Raw genomic sequence first — 17,665 nt, forward strand, 5'->3', positions numbered from 1 at the left:
GCGTGTGTGTTAGTGTAACTGGATGAGGGAGTAGAAATATATGAATGACCAAAATTTAATGTAAATTCAACATCTAATGTCAATGTTAAATTGATATCCAATACCAACGTCAGCTGCAGTTGATATTTTGTTGTTTTTAGGTTGTGTAACCAAAATCCAACGTTAAGTCAACATCAAATTGACGTCAAATACTGACATCAACCCTATTTTCATTTTTTATACAACATAATGCTTTGGGTACTACTGGAGCTTTGTGACCGGACACCGCCACCTAAATTGCATTGATTAATACAATATAAATGCAGAAGTGGAAATAGGTGGGCCTACAATAAAATGTTGAGAACTAACAGATGAACAGAAATATTTATTGCTCATGCATATTTCTCACTTTGTGTACCAATTTTAATGTTCCAAATCCTGACACAAAATGTTTGGTGGCATGACATCAAGTATCTTACTTGATAAGTTGCTAAATATAACGTTTTCACTTTCAGGGTTATTCAAACAGCTAATAAATTATACAGAAAATGCGAGCAAAGAACATTTACATTAGCAAAAAACAGTGTGACTGTCTTTATAGGGTGAATTTAAGCATTCTCAAAATCCATCAAGCTACGCACTGTTTGACGAATGAATCTCTTACTTACCTCATACCTACATCTGCACTTTGTTGTTAATGATTAAAGAATTTGCAGAGAGCAGAATTGACCAACTGCACAAAGCGTTCTTTCGAACTTCCACGTAAAGATAAGCCAGCTGGTAAACTTCCAAGCGTCATTGGATGTTGCTCAGTTTCTCTACATAATGCATTCATATATTTTTAGCAGCTTCTGCACTTAAAGATAAAACTTAAATGTAGTTTTTAAATTAAATAAAAAATATTTAAAAATATTAAAAAAATATATTTAATGCACTGTTATTTAATAATTATACCATTAATAATTAACTTATTTAATATGTAGTTAACTAGTTAAGTATTCATATAATTAACCCTTCTAGGCTGTTGGTGTCTGAAGAAAACTAGGCAGTTGAAATGGCAACTGCTTATGAGTGGTCCTCTGCTGCCACCTACTGGTTATAATGCTAATTTCATCTTAAAAGTCTTTGTTTTCTGCCAGGAGACATTTTTACGGAGCCCCGCACATGACATGCACCAAAAAATAAATAAATTGTGTGCACGATTTACTAATTCGTTCCCTCAATGTACTAAAATGTGCACACGATTACTATTGCGTTCCCTCGTGCGCAAAATTTAGCAAATCGAGGGAATGAATTAGTAAATCGTGCGCACAATTTAGCAAATCGAGGGAACGAATTAGTAAATCGTGCGCACAATTTATAAATCGAGTGAACGAAATAGTAAATCGAGGGAACGCAATAGTAATCATGTGAACGTTTTAGTACATTGAGGGAACGAATTTGTCCGAGTTTGTCCATTCTGAGGGAAGAAAAGCCAGAAGAGTGGGATATAAACTCATGATTTTCAGCCGAGGGAAAAAGAAAGAATGACGAGTTGATTTTTCTAATCAGAATTGTGAGATATGATTTTGAGTCAGAATTTTTAAATATTAATTCAAAATGACCTTTTTTATTCTTTAATTCCATGGCTTACGTGGACTACTACTGAAAAACTGTAATTTTCTGCCATCAGATAGGCTCCGCCCACAAAAAACATTGACCAGAAATGACTGGCTTATCTAAAACCAGGAAGTTCCAGGTTTCATGTAAATTAAAATAGAATAAAAACAATGCACATTTCATTTATCTATTATAACATTTGTTTCCTTATAAAAGTATCGTGGTTACAAGTATCGATACATAACCCCTTTTAAACCAACCCATGAAGGCACAATTATCTCAGGTAACTCAATCCAGCCATACTAATCATCAACAACAGGTGTGTTCGAAGAATTGAATTAGCCAGATCCTGATTAGCACGATGATGTCATCTTGGATGTGACATTTCATCTGGGATGAAAGAACGTATGAAGAACGGGCCCCTGAGCGCAGATATGCTAAGATGCTTTGTTTATCTTGCTGGAGTGCAGCAGGCGTGAAAAACACTGAAAACACTGAATGGAGTTTAATTTATATGGACACTGAATGAGCCAAGCAGTATGGGTTTGTGGAAGCAGCAGCGTGGAAGTCAAGACTGTAGCTAAAATGTGGAATGGAGTTTAGGCATTCCTCAAGTGGAATGGATTTGAGTAGCGGTGCTCTGAAAAGTGAACAATCATATGCTCTGAATTAGAGATGCTGAAAGTGAGTGTGTCCAATTTCATTGGTCTTAAAAAGTGGGTGGGTCACACCCACATACAATGGAGGGCATGACTTTGATTTGAATTGTGGGTGGAGTTACACAATCAGTCTGTTATAGTGAAATAGTAAGAAGAAATCACTGCTTATTTCATGATTTATTTTTTTTTCATGAAGAGAATTTCTCTTACCTTACTTTCTTCCATTGCTGGCCAACCATGTGCTGTTCTGATGGAAATTAAACTGATGATTATTTTAAAGGAGTGTGATTCTTTTCTATACTCACTGTATATTCGATCTGGTTGCTGTGAGAAACCTGCTGCCTCGCTGATCACCGCAACCAATTTTAAGACTCATTTCTGCCGCAAACTAATCATTCGTTTATGGCTCTAACGTCCACCGATAACACCCCGAAAAAAAAAACACTGTATTACACAATTCTGAGAAATACTGCAACTTGCTTCACCCCAGTCCTAAAAACACCAATAAACAGCTCAAGGAAAGATCTGAACTGAAATGCGCAGAAAGACTACATCTATTTTTTTTGTTCAGTAGAAAAAAATACTTTATTGTAACAGTTTGATTCTTTCTATAACCAAGACATGAAGCGTTTAAACAATTTATTCCATATCCTATATATTCTACTATGCATGCAGTTGTCAGGGTGTGTCTGAGGAGCAGGGCTGCAGGTGCAGTGTCAGCGCCCCCTGGCTGTGGAGCTGCAGAAGCCGCACAAACTCCTCCGGCATTTTGTGCATGCGCTTGCTTGGTCTGTTCAGGTTGTAGTAGTGGTACGGAACAGGATTGTCCTGGAGGTCAGTGTCAAACGGCCAGAAGCCGTACACGTGCACATCCTCACACAGTTCCAGCGCTGTGCTGATTAACATAAACCCAGTGGAGAGGCGGCGTGGCTTCAGGCCACGCCTCTTCCAGTAACCATCCAGTGTCTGCAGGTAATATGGGCTAAAGAACGCCATCGGCTTCTGGGGTCTGATTGGATAGAGGACATTGAGAGCTCTGATTGACAGTTCAGTGCAGAAAGTGTAGGCAAAGGCTGGCATAATGAAGGAGGCATTTCCGTACACACTGACACGCTCCACCAGCAGATCTGGATCCTCCTCCAGGTTTTTGTATCTACAGATACACATACACACACACAGAGTATCTAATAAACCCTCTAAATATCTACTGACAGCACAAGATAATCAAGCACAGTGAAAATGTTTAAAGGGGTCATATGATGTTGTTAAAAAGAACATTATTTTGTGTATTTGGCATAATGTAGTGTGTTTATTTGGTTTAAGGTTCAAAAAACATTATTTTCCACATACTGTACATTATTGTTGCTCCTCTATGCCCTGCCTTTCTGAAACGCGTTTATTTTACAAAGCTCATCGTTCTGAAAGATGGTGTGCTCTGATTGGCCAGCTATCCAGTGCATTGTGATTGGCTGAATCATAAGCATGTGACAGAAATGTTACGCCCCTTAACATACTGTGATGCCGTGTTCCGGCGCGACGAGACAAAACCAATAAAACCCATGTTGTAAATACAACTTAACCACTGATTTCTAGTTGTGTCCTCTTTTGGAAGACCAAACAAAGTAGTTTTGCTTTCACAACAAAACACGCAGCTCTCCACAATACTACAGCGAGAATAAAAGTTACGCCTTCTTTCTTTGTGTGAACATTTGGGGCAGCGTTATGCAAATCTTCCCACACAGTGACATACAGTAGACATGTGGGGGCATGTTTAAACGAGGGGTTTTAGGAGGGCATGGACGTGTGGTCGAGGTCACCATAGCCACCAGATCCAGTCTGTATCCAGCCCAGATGGTGGATCAGCGTCTAGAGAGGACCTCTAAAGCCCTGAAAGTCAGCGGAGACCAGGACAACTAGATGAGCCCCAGATACAGATCCCCAGTGAAGACCTTGTCTCAGACGACCATCAGGACAAGACCACAGGAACCAGTTGAGTCCTCTGCACAATCTGACTTTGCTGCAGCCTGGAATTGAACTGCTGGTTTCATCTGGCCAGAGGAGAACTGACCCCCGACTGAGCCTGGTTTCTCCCAAGGTTTTTTCTCTTTTTCTTCATTCTGTCACTGATGGAGTTTTGGTTCCTCTGGCTTGATTAGTTGGGGACAGTTAATATCCAGTGATATCGTCGACTTGATTGCACAGATACTATTTAAACTGAACTGAGCTGGATGATGACATCACTGAATTGCCTTTAACTGAAAAATGAGTGTTTACTATTGTCATTTTGCCTTATTAACACACTATTTTCATATTTAATACTGTAAAACTGCTGTGACACAATCTGTATTGTTAAAAGCACTATATAAGTAAAGGTGACTTGACTTGACAAGTCTTAAATTTTAAACAGAATATCTCTTTAGTCTTTGGGGATCTTATCTATGCACAAACATCCTGTAACACTCCAAAGAGAAAGGAAAACTTGAAATTGCATCATATGACCCCTTTAAATTGCTAGGCCTTTCAATTTACAAAATGCAACATTAATGGACAATAAGTTTATAGCATGTAATAACCTTGTTTTATATTAATGGATGTCTACAAACACAATATTTTCGAAAATGAATTAGTATGCTAATATTAGACTAGTGTCGGCACCACGATCGTACTTCATAATTGCTAGATTGTGACCAATGACTATACTACGGTGGCCATGAAGGGCCAAACAGATTACAATTTTGAAAACAAAATAAATTACAAATGCAAATGCAAATCTAAAAAACAAAATAACAATTCAGAAAACACAACAACAATTCAGAAAACAATATAACAAGTCAATAAACACAATGACAAATTTGAAAACATCTGACAGACGTCTTTCAGATGTCATTTTTACATTCATTCTAAATCATAAACATCTTAAATACATCTAATAGACATCTATTTGACATCTAAAAGTAAATGTCCTATAGACATATTGCAGATGAGCAAACACTCTAAAATATACGTCTTGCAGATGTAAATGCAGACATCAAATACATGTCTCCGTGATGTATGTGTGCTATCGGGGTAAGCATTCACCCCCAATCCCAATGAAGACAAAAAACGTTAATTTTCTGGTTGTCATGCTAAAATTAAGTTACAATTTTCATCTGCTCAAGCAGAACGTTAATGTCATCTTGTGCTTTAGCAAGGTATCTCTGGCCAAAACTAGCTAACGTTAAAGTTAGTGAGTTCATGCAAGCTAACGTACAAATCTAAATAGCGGACTGTTCTCACGTCTTGTACAGTGTAGGGCAAAAACAAAAAAACGAAGGTCTACATTTCACTGTCTCTCCATATTAAACTGGTTAAATGTAATTTAATTTAATCGTACCCTGCGACACATAACAGCGTTGATCCGGGATGTTGTTATCTGCGATCGTGATGAATGTAACACGAGACATTGTGATCTGTAATCCCTCGCTTCCAAATTAATACCCACAATATTTATTTTAAAATCTTTTATATCCCTGCATGGAATATTTAAGTCGCACTTGAATGGTGGTCCTTCTGTGTCCAAAATTTATCAAAAAGATATAGGGACACTGACAGCTGTCATTGTAAGACAGTTAGCAACTGTTTGTTTGTCCGAGTTTGCAACAGTAACTAAGGGGGGGCGGGGCTTACCGATAGGTCAGTAGAGCTGCACAAATCTGGATAAATGTATTTTTATTTATCAAATAAAATTTATTTAATGAGGTTATGTTTCACTCATGATTCTGAAGAAAAAGCAAACAAAATAAATAATTTATGAATGAATGATTCAATGACTCACTCAAGATTTACTTGTTTCATTACTGGATGAATCAGCATTGCGAACGAATCTCTTGAATGAATGATTCAAGAGCAAATACGTCTTTAAATGTCATTTTTCGCTACCTACTGGCGTAAGAACGTAATTGATAAATCTTTATTTGAAGCGTCAAATTACTTTCAAAAGGTTATTTACTCGCTACTGTACACATCAGTGTTTATATCTGAACTACCCTTATGAAAATTAACCATGGTTTTACTACAGTAACCATGGTTAAACTTAGGTTTTGTAGTAAAACCATATTAACTACAAAATTAACCATGCACCTATAGCTTAACTGTGTTTTATAGTAAAACCATAAAGCACAAAATTAAATATAGTTAAACTTTAATAGGTGTGCTGCCACTTTTATGCCTTGGGAGAAATAATTTAGCATGATTTTGTAAAGAAAAGTGTTTGTTTTTTCTCTCTCCCCAAAATTAAAAGAATGGATTTTATTGTCACTGTGTGTAGTCAAACTTATAAGCTCAGCAATAAGATATTGTGTACGCCTCTTTTTGGGAGGCTCATGCATGTAGTTAATTTATTAAAACTTTAGTAATTATCTGTTTCTACAGTTATATTATTATCATCGTTATATTATTATTATTTTTCCATTATCGTAATATTGTAATCATTACAAAAAGATTGCGTCAGTTCTAATTTCCATGAAAACCGGTGTTTGGATCTCATGACTCTCGTTTCTTTTTATTAAATTTTTATAATTTTTTAAAAATTGATTAGCATTGCATGTTAATAAATGTGATTATTATCACCTTAAATTTCTTCCATTCTATCTGTTTGATATGATTATTTGTTTGTATACGTTTGATTGTATTTTTATTTTTCCAAACAGTCATTTTTAATTCATTGGACTACAGTAGTGGAGCAGTATATTTTTTGACTATAAAATGGATAGTTCCAGTTGAGCAGTGATCGGGGCCTTTGTAAATTACTGTAGATACACTTGTGACCTCATTACATCATTATTACTGTGCTACTGCATCTGTGTTGCTTGGCAACCACTTTGCTATCAGAGCTACATTGCTTTGCGAAATTATTTTATATATACAGTACAGACCAAAAGTTTGGAAACATTACTATTTTTAATGTTTTTGAAAAAAGTTTCTTCTGCTCATCAAGCCTGCATTTATTTGATCAAAAATACAGAAAAAAATGTAATATTGTGATATATTATTACAATTTAAAATAATTGTTTTTAAATTTATTATACTTTAAATTATCATTTATTTCTTTGATGCAAAGCTCTGTGAGTCAGTTAAACATTTTTGTAAAAGAATGAGCGGGGTGAGCAGAAGCTCATTATCATTTAAAGAGACATGCAACAAGACGGATCGCTGTGAGCAGAGCTGGATTTGACAGGTAAAAATGGTGTCTTTTTCACAACGGCGAAGGAATTTTAACCAAAAAAATGTTACAGACATTTCAGAAATACCCTAAAGAAACATGACAACTTGTGTGAAATGGGTGTCCGATGTCACCTTAAAAGTCAATAGCTACCTGTTCTAAATTCACTGTAAAGTAAAGCATGGCTTCACGGGATTTATAATATAATATAATATTATACAATATATTGCTTTATAGAACCGGCTCAAAAGAGTCGTTATTTTATAAGAAAATGAAGTGTTTAATTAATCTAGATTCATATTGAATTCTGTGTTATACAGCATTAACTTATAATCTTTATTTCGTGTGCCAGTTAAACTAGTATGGTATACCTCACTTTTTGTTTCTGAAATCTTTTTTGCCTAAGGACATATCTAACTTACACCCACATGAAAAAAAGAATGATAGAACCTGAAGAAAAGTGAGTTCTGCAATTCAAGTGCATTAGTCGTAAGTACAGTTCTAACTTTTGTCAAACAAATTTCAGTGTAAGTTACTAAATGAAATATAAATAAACATCTATATTATGGGCAATGCTGTCATCTTTATTCAAATACTGTTCCAAACCTGTTTTACTTGCTTGCTTTCCGTGGAACACTAAAGGTGAACTGCTGATGGGTTCTTTCCATCTAATGGCATTCAATAAAGCCCATCATTTTCAAGCTTTTAAAGGTGACAAATCATCAAAAAATTTGTCCACATGACTCATGAGAAAAACCTTTGCTTTTTTATCTGTCTGGGTGCTTCTCAGTTCCTCATTATTTGTGGATTCTTCTTTTCTTTTCTTTCCTTGCATCCTAGGTCCTCCTTCTTAAGATGCAAGAAAAGAAACAAGGACAGAGTAATTGTTTTTGTTAATTAAAATATTCTCTCACACACAAATGTAATTTGAAAATGTAGTCTTTGAGGAGGTACTAGAGTACACTTTACAGATCTGCTGTCATGTCATGTTCAGGGTTCAGGTAACACAAGTACATCTGCAGGAGGTCTGTTAAAGATAGTGTACAAACATCTGACAGACGTCTTTAAGATGTCAGTTTTACATTCATTCTAAATCATAAACATCTTAAAGACATCTTCTAAACGTCTATTTGACATCTGATAGTAGTGGTGATAGTAGATAGTAGTGGCAGACAGAACGAATATTGGACTGCTTCCTCTTTAAGAAACGAAGTCCGGATCCAATATACTGTTACATATGCATTTTCTTTTTCAGCTGTTACTTACAAAGACGGGATTCTGGAACATATAAGTGTGTTAATGTAATCGTTCAAAGCCAATAAAGTGCCAAAAAATGTGCGCTCCTCTCACACAGAAACAGAGATGGCACACACACATAGCTCTGTTGTTTGTGTTTCAACTGGAAAACATCAGCTGTCTACAAACATCTGACAGACATCTTTCAGATGTCAGTTTTACATATTCTAAATCATAAAAATCTTAAAGACATCTAATAGACATCTATTTGTCATCCAAAAGGAAACGTCCTATAGACATATTACAGATGAGCAAACTCTCTAAAAAATACGTCTTGCAGATGTAAATGCAGACGTTAAATAGACGTCTCCATGATGGACGTGTGCTATCAGCGCACACTTTTTAGTACTCGAACTTCAATGCTGTCATCTTTATTCACATACTGTTCCAAACCTGTTTTACTTGCTTGCTTTCCGTGGAACACTAAAGGTGAACTTCTGATGGATTCTTTCCATGTAATGCCATTCAATAAAGCCCATAGTTTTCAAGCTTTTAAAGGTGACAAATCATCATAGAATTAGTCCATATGACTCATGAGAAAAACCTTTGCTTTTTTATCTGTCTGGGTGCTTCTCAGTTTCTCATTATTTGTGCATTCTTATTTTCTTTTCTTTCCTTGCATCCTAGCTCCACTCTCTTTCAAGGATTCAAGGATTCAAAGGATTCAAAGGATTCAAAGTGTTTATTGTCAAATACCTAGTGAGGAAAACAAGTTTCCCTGAGCAATGAAATTCTTACTTTGCTGTCCACAATGAATGCCAAGACGGTGCAAAACTACACACACACATACACAAACTGTACACTATACAAACTATACACACATAAAATGTAAGAAACTATGCTGCAGTAGTAGGAATGTAGCCTATGAAAATAGAAGTATAGACTATGTATATCGAAGACTACAGTGTGTATAATAAAGACTATGTATATCTATATATGCAAGGATAGAGTAGGAATATAGAATGTGAAAAATAGAAATATAGACTCTGTATATGATATCTATATATGGACTCATTATGTATGTTTTTTTGCCCCTGTGACCCAGTTTCTGTCTCGTGTGGTTGGTTAATTTGATTCCAGGTGTGTCTCGTTTCTTCCCCATGTGTTCCATGTCCCCATTAATTTAATCATTCCTCTCACCTGTGTTCACCCAATTATCTTATGTATAAAGGTCCTAGTCTGTTCAGTCTGTGTTTGTTGGGTCTGCAAGTCAGTATGTGTGTCTTCCTCCGGTGGTCCATGTTGGATTTACCCCTGTGTTGGATTAATAAAGACTCTCTTGATTATTCTCTACGCGTGTTCCTTCTGGCACAGTAGCGTGACAGAAGACCCAACCAAAAAAGATTAAATTGTGTGTCTACCCTCCGTTTGTTTTCTGGTTTTCCTCAGTCCTTTTTTTTCCGTAATGTTGTGTCCATGGATCCCCTCCTTCGCCCCAAATTCCTTCTCCTGCTGGAGCAGGAAGGATGTTCTCTCGAGGACCATACGAGACAGTTCCTACTGCTAGCTAACATCACCAGCTACCCGGATGACTCACTCTGCGCATTCTATAACGCCAGCCTGAACTCCAAGTGCAGAGCGTTGTTGTCCGAAGAAGGTCTTTGGGAGGAATTCGCCGCATTCGTGGAGTGGATTCTGGCGAGAAATGGGTCACATCTCACCATCTGCCAGATGGAGGATATCGCTAGGTCCACTGGACCCAGAGCCCAGCCCACCATATCCCCGATGTATGGAGCACTACCTGAGCCCATCGATGACGGAGCCAGAGCCCAACCCGTCAGACCAGGTGCAAGAGCCGGCTACAGTGCCCACCGCAAGGAAGAGAGCCACGGACGGTGTGATGGTGGAGTGGAGCTCCGCCCCCTGCATCACGACTGAGAGTGAGCGGACTATGGAGTGCCAAAAGTACCAAAATTAGGAGTATCTTATAGACTGGGAATCTGAACTGGAAGTTGAACTGCCCCCTCTCCTCTCTCCATCTCTGCTGGTCCCGTCCAGCCCTCCTTCGTCCTTGGTTTCCTTGTACAGCCCTGAGGGGGTTTCCAATTCTTCAGTGCCTGTTCCCGGGTTAAGCCCAGGATGGGCTCCTGTTCCCGGTTTAAGCCCAGGATGGGCTCCAGCCCCAGAGTTCGCTCCAGTGCCTTCTCCTCGAATGTGCCCTCCTGTGGCTGCTCCTCGAATGTGCCCTTCTGTGGCCGCTCCTTGAATGTGCCCTCCTGTGGCTGCTCCTCGAAAATGCATGCCCTCCCACCCGCTCCTGCCTCCTACACCACTGGCATCTGGCAGCCCCTCTGCTCGCCCTCAGCCCACCATCATTGCTGTGCGAGCTCTGCGGGACTGCCATCCTCCAGCGTCACTGTGCTCTGAGTCTCCCTCACCTCCGCCTCCTGCCTCCGAGGCCTGGACTCCGCCTCGACCTGCTGACCCGTCGGCTATGGCTCCTAGCTCCCTCCTCTCCTCTGTGGCCTGGCAGTCCACAAGCTCCGCCTGGCTCCCTCGTCCCTCCGGCTCCACCTTGGTCTGGCGTCGACCATCCTGCACCTCATGACTCCACTCCTCTGGGTTCGCCTCATCCCTCTAGCTCCATCAGGCTCCTTCATCCCCTCGGCTCCACCTCAGTCCTCTGGCTCCACCGTGGGCTCCCGGATCCACATCTCCGTGTCCGTCGCTGGCGCCATCGGTTCCGCCTAGAACCTCCAGATTCTCCCAATCACCCTGGCTCTCCGTCTCCGCCTCGGGCTCCTCCTCCACCTGCTCCGGCACCATTGGTGGGCCCCCTGGAGTCATTATGTTTTTGTTTTTTTTTGCCACTGTGACCTAGTTTCTGTCTCCCGTGGTTGGTTAATTTGATTCCAGGTGTGTCTAGTTTCTTCCCCATGTGTTCCATGTCCCCGTTAATTTAGTCATTCCTTTCACCTGTGTTTCCCCAATTACAGGTGCATCTCAATAAATTAGAATGTCATGGAAAAGTTAATTTATTTCAGTAATTCAACTGTGAAACTTATGTATTAAATAAATTCAGTGCACACAGACTGAAGTAGTTTAAGTCTTTGGTTCTTTTAATTGTTGGCTCACATTTAACAAAAACCCACCAATTCACTATCTCAACCAATTAGAATATAGTGACATGCTAATCAACTCGAAACACTTGCAAAGGTTTCCTGAGCCTTCAAAATGATCTCTCAGTTTGGTTCACTAGGCTACACAATCATGGGGAAGACTGCTGATCTGACAGTTGTCCAGATGACACCCTTCACAAGGAGGGTAAGCCACTAACATTCATTGCCAAAGAAGCTGGCTGTTCACAGAGTGCTGTGTCCAAGCATGTTAACAGAAAGTTGAATGGAAGGAAAAAGTGTGGAAGAAAAAGATGCACAACCAACTGAGAGAACCACAGCCTTATGAGGATTGTCAAGCAAAATCGATTCAAGAATTTGAGTGAACTTCACAAGGAATGGACTGAGACTGGGGTCAAGGCATCACAGACGTGTCATGGAATTTGGCTACAGTTGTCGTATTCCTCTTAAGCCACTCCTTGAACCACAGACAACATCAGAGGTGTCTTACCTAGAGTCTGGAGGAAGGGTGGAGAAGATTATAGCCCAAGCTGCTTGAAGTCCAGTGTTAAGTTTCCACAGTCTGTGATGATTTGGGGTGGAATGTCATCTGCTGGTGTTGGTCCATTGTGTTTTTTGAAAACCAAAGTCACTACACCCCTTTACCAAGAAATTTTGGAGTACTTCATGCTTCCTTCTGACCAGCTTTTTGAAGATGCTGATTTCATTTTCCAGCAGGATTTGGCACCTGTCCACACTGCCAAAAGCACCAAAAGTTGGTTAAATGACCATGGTGTTGGTGTGCTTGACTGGCCAGCAAACTCACCAGACCTGAAGCCCATGGAGAATCCATGGAGTATTGTCAAGAGGAAAATGAGAAACAAGAGACCAAACAATGCAGATGAGCTGAAGGCCACTGTCAAACAAACCTTGGCTTCCATACCACCTCAGCAGTGCCAAAAACTGATCACCTCCATGGCACGCCGAATTGAGGCAGTAATTAAAGCAAAAGGAGCCCCTACCAAGTATTGTGTACAAGTACAATAAATGAACATACTTTCCAGAAGGACAATAATTCACAAGCCAAAATCATCACAATTAAAAGAACCATAGACTTAAACTACTTCAGTCTGTGTGCACTGAATTTATTTAATACACGAGTTTCACAATTTGAGTTGAATTACTGAAATAAATTAACTTTCCCACAACATTTTAATTTACCGAGATGCACCTGTATCTTTTGTATAAAGGTCCTAGTCTGTTCAGTCTGTGTTTGTCGGGTCTACAAGTCAGTACGTGTGTCATCCTCCTGTGTTCCATGTTGGATTTACCCCTGTGTTGGATTTATAAAGACTCTCTCGATTATTCTCGACTCTGTGTTCCTTCCGGCACAGTAGCGTGACACATACATTGTGTAAATTAATTTGTCTTTACTGTCTTGATAGATAGATAAAATTAACACATATATTATGTATAGATTGCACACACACACACACACACACACACACACACACACATTTAATTTCTTCTTATTAAAGTTACTAAAGTGATTTAGTCAAAAGCAGTGGGAAATTTTCTCTCGCTTTTGTTTGATTAATATGAATGGCAGACAGAACGAATATTGGACAACTTCCTCTTTAAGACCGAAGTCCGGATCCAATATACTGTTACATATGTGTTTTCTTATTCAGCTCTTTACTCTTGCTTAAGACTTAAATCACTGTGTTTATGAGGATACTTGCAAAGACGGGATTCTGAAACATATATGTGTGTTAATGTAATCGTTCAAAGCCAATAAAGCGCCAAAAAATGTGCGCTCCTCTCACACAGAAACAGAGAGGCGCACGCACATAGCTCTGTTGTTTGTGTTTCAACTGGAAAACATCAGCTGTCTACAAACATCTGACAGACATCTTTCAGATGTCAGTTTTACATATTCTAAATCATAAAAATCTTAAAGACATCTAATAGACATCTATGTCATCCAAAAGTAAACGTCCTATAGACATATTACAGATGAGCAAACTCTCTAAAAAATACGTCTTGCAGATGTAAATGCAGACATTAAATAGACGTCTCCATGATAGACGTGTCAAGTACTTCTTAAAAGTACTTGAACTTCAGATATATGGATTCAAGGCTTGAAAAGTTTTCTGTAACCACGAAGACAATGCGTGTACAACAGCGCATACGAGAGTGAGCTGAGCGCTTGAAAACAAAAGTCAACTAGATAGTGCGCATGCACCGAACGCATCCCTTTTCACGCTCACAGTAAAGGAAAGGCTTTCACATTGAATTATACCAGGGCCTTTAATTTGTGCAGGAACAAGCCAGATCTGGCACTTCATTTAGGGCATGCCAATCTCATACACCAAACCAATAAAAGATCTTTATGTTACGACCGGTGTTCATATGTTCAGGGAAATAAAGTAGGCCTATAATGTTACAATAATTTGATCAATTACTTGCCATATCCATGTTGAATGTACTTTTAAAAAAATAGTTAAGAAGTTTTAGCAAGGATCTATTGGATTTGACCGGTATTCGCTTTTCTGCCATTTGTGAAGTGGGTTTCTGAAAATTATGCATGCATTTTGGCTGTAGTAATAATTTAAGCATTACAGTATTTTAAATGGGTCGCATTTAAGCCTACACATTTTGGGATATTGCACAAGTATAAATTCTCTAAAATGTAACTCGTACAGTCACTTAGGTGGATACTTTTTTTCAACAAAATAAAATGCACATAAACTGTGATGGGAACATATTTACAAAAATAAACTCATTGTAAAAGTTTATTAGGAATAAAAGATGTGCATTAAAATAGTTTGTGACAGAACAAAACAGCGTTAATAATTGGGGGTGGAGATGAGGTTGAGGAGATGTGCGTTGATGCGCAGACTAGTATATAAATGTTGTATATTATTGAATATTGTATATAATTTCCGCACATCAGGGAGCCGCCATCAATATGCGGGTATTGAAATCGCCTTTGAATGAGCACTCGCTGTTCACTTTCACTTTCGTTTTCATCATCATGCCTGCTCTGTGTAAAGGAAGATCAGATATTTGTCAATAAGCTCAAGATCTGTTGAGCAGCAAATCCTCCAGCATGATCTGTCAGTCATCTCTCTCAAATCTGACTCCTGCAGCTCGTGTTGGATGCAGGGTTTTCAAGTCCTCGTTTTTTTCCATGGAATTTGGCTGCTTTTAAACTGTTGTTGTGGGTTGATTTCCCTGTGGGTTAAAGGTTTGAAATATACTGCATAAATTACTTTTGACTGAAATGCTTGTATTGAAACATTCTTCATTCTACTTATGATAAAACTGCTAGTTTTGTAAAGGAAGGCCACTGGGAGGAAACATTTGAGCTGTTTTTATGATCAGTGTACATAACAGTGAACTTAAAATATGTATATTAGGTATGGAAATGACATATGAGTTTTGATATTTGGGATATAGTCATTGCGCTGTTTGGGCTGTTTTTGACTGGTGTGGTTTAGTTTTGTCGTGCAGACCTGGCAACTCTGGTGCAGATGTGATGAGAGGGTCTGTATAACTTTACTTAGTATTGGAGAAAGTCATGTATGCCTTAATAACCAATCACATTACAGCCTTGACTTCACTGAATTTCAGTCAGAGTAGTGCGACACTAAATCGTCGTTTACGAATACCAAAGGACTGAATGAGAAATGCATAAGCACCTGTTGCAAAAAGTCAGTGACTTCTTTTATAAAACTGCATTTTTTTGGTGTAAACTCTAAAAATATTTAAATCCAGAAAACGACAGTAGATACGGTGCCACGACGGGGAAGTAATGTAATTGGTGTACAACCAAACACCGTGTAAACACATGTATGTATTTTATGTATCTCCATCATTCTTATATGGGCCAAATTGTGGGACTGTGTGTTGGCGGGACCCGCACTACATTTTTCTGACCCCCCATTCTGCCCAGTCTCGCGAGATTTGCGTCCCGCGGGATCCCAATCCCAATGCAGCCCTCTAGCACAGCCCTGCATGAACCTATGGAGAAGCAGTGCTAACTAACAGGCCCAATGTCAGGAAAGTGCAAATTCAACGATTCTTGGCTCAGGATTGACCTATTTAAGAACGGGTTATTGAAAGATCCAACAGATGTACATTTAGCGAGATGTTGACTGCATGGAGAGTGACATGCAGGCTCTTGTTGAAGCAGAATCTGACATGAAGCTAAGGAGAAAAAAGTAGAACTTGAAAATTTGGAAAAACAGCTTAGTGAAAAGCGTTTACAGTTTAAAAGCAAAAAAAGTCCTAAATTATTATTGTTATTTTTTTTTAGCAGATTTGCACATGTATAGGGTTTAAAATGTTCATTAAATATTTTCAAAAATATTGAAGTATTTTTTTTACGAAAAAAAGTGATTTCCAAAATAATTTTGACTTGAGTTTATTTATTAATGAGTAATGTCTCTATTGAGTGAATGTGCAAATTGGTAATGTTAACAGGTTTTACCGAGTTATTATAACATTTAACCACTTTTTGTTGATTTGTCAAATTTAAATATTGTACAAGAACTACAGCAAAAACCAGTTTGATGCAAACACATATAGTTTTTATCAGTGATTGAGAAATTGTATTTGAATATTACCAGTATTGAATTCAATGGATTTCATTGAATTCCTTTGAACACGACTGCTAAAAACGGTCTAAATTTATGAAACATACACATTCAAAACATCATTATTACTCTGCAATTTGTAATGTAAATGTTAAGTTCTGTAAGAGGTCTTTCATGATGCTACATATGCTGGGATGTGAATTTGATAGGTGCTTAATATAAAATAAATGGTGCTTTAAAAAGTGCTTAAATCTGGTGTTCATGAAAGAGTGGGAACCCTGTGAATACCATTGTTTTGAAACGACTGATCAAGACACATGAAGGTTTTTCACCCAACCCTAAAGTATGTCCCCAGAAAACTTGAAATACGCAGCACATGTCATTTGGGTTCATTATGTTTTACTTTGCATCTTTTTCTTAAAGCTGATTGCTGTTCACTGCCATTATACGGACGAGCACGAGCAGGACATGATTTCTTGTTCTGTTCTGTCTTATTCTGTTACATAATGTCAACATTGTACCTTGTTAAGAGTTTGACGGTAACAGAATTGACAATGACTTATTCGGACAACAAGAAATCATGATTTTTAGCTGTTTAAGACACTTTTTACAGAAAATATTATATTGTTATGGCCTGTAACACCCTGTGATCCGTGTCAATGAGTAACGAATTATTAAAATAATTAAAAATATAACAATTTGAAAAAGCAGAAAAACAAAAATGACTTTGGACACCAAATGTACCTGCAATTATGGAATCAATATACTAATTACATGGCAAGTAGCCATGTAAGTAAATAATTGCTGTGTATTAATATGGTATATATTATTCTCATTCTGTGGTCCATACTGTATGGGGTAAGGTCAATAATTCATAACTGTGTGGCCAAATCTGGTCTGTAGCTAACTGGCTGATATGACATTCTTCCAACTACTGGAATGGATGCAGCATCATGCACACATTTCTGAAAACAGGGATCACCTTTACAGTTACTTCTGTGATTCTTTAAATGTCTATAACACAGAAATGGTTGAAAAGACTGTTTGTGAAGCTGTTTCATATGACAGCTGCCATCTTTAGGTCAGAGATCTGTTAAAGACACCTCTGCTGCAACATGCTAGCTTATCGCAAATGTTACACCTTTTTACAATGTTTTTTGGGTTCTGATTTCACAAATGAAGCCAAATTTTGGAGCACTTAGATTAGGGATGAAGGTCCTGGCAGATAAAGCAAAGCAAAGCACACACAGGAATCGATTGGCGGAATTTAAATGT

The 17,665-nt window shown here is 38.3% G+C and overlaps 1 protein-coding gene across 1 annotated transcript in view; it reads right to left on the bottom strand.

Annotated features, from left to right (window-relative positions):
* Positions 1-1,453: 1,453 nt before the first annotated feature.
* The window catches only part of LOC109059929 (alpha-2,8-sialyltransferase 8E-like), a 25,768-nt gene continuing 9,556 nt past the window's right edge, over positions 1,454-17,665 (bottom strand). The window contains exon 7 of the mRNA XM_042713909.1: positions 1,454-3,390. Within this exon, the coding sequence (XP_042569843.1) occupies positions 2,916-3,390 (475 nt within the window). The 3' untranslated portion in view covers positions 1,454-2,915. The remainder of the gene's footprint in view (positions 3,391-17,665) is intronic.

The sequence above is a fragment of the Cyprinus carpio genome, chromosome A23, assembly GCF_018340385.1.
Source record: "Cyprinus carpio isolate SPL01 chromosome A23, ASM1834038v1, whole genome shotgun sequence".
Classification (NCBI taxonomy): Eukaryota; Metazoa; Chordata; class Actinopteri; order Cypriniformes; family Cyprinidae; genus Cyprinus; species Cyprinus carpio.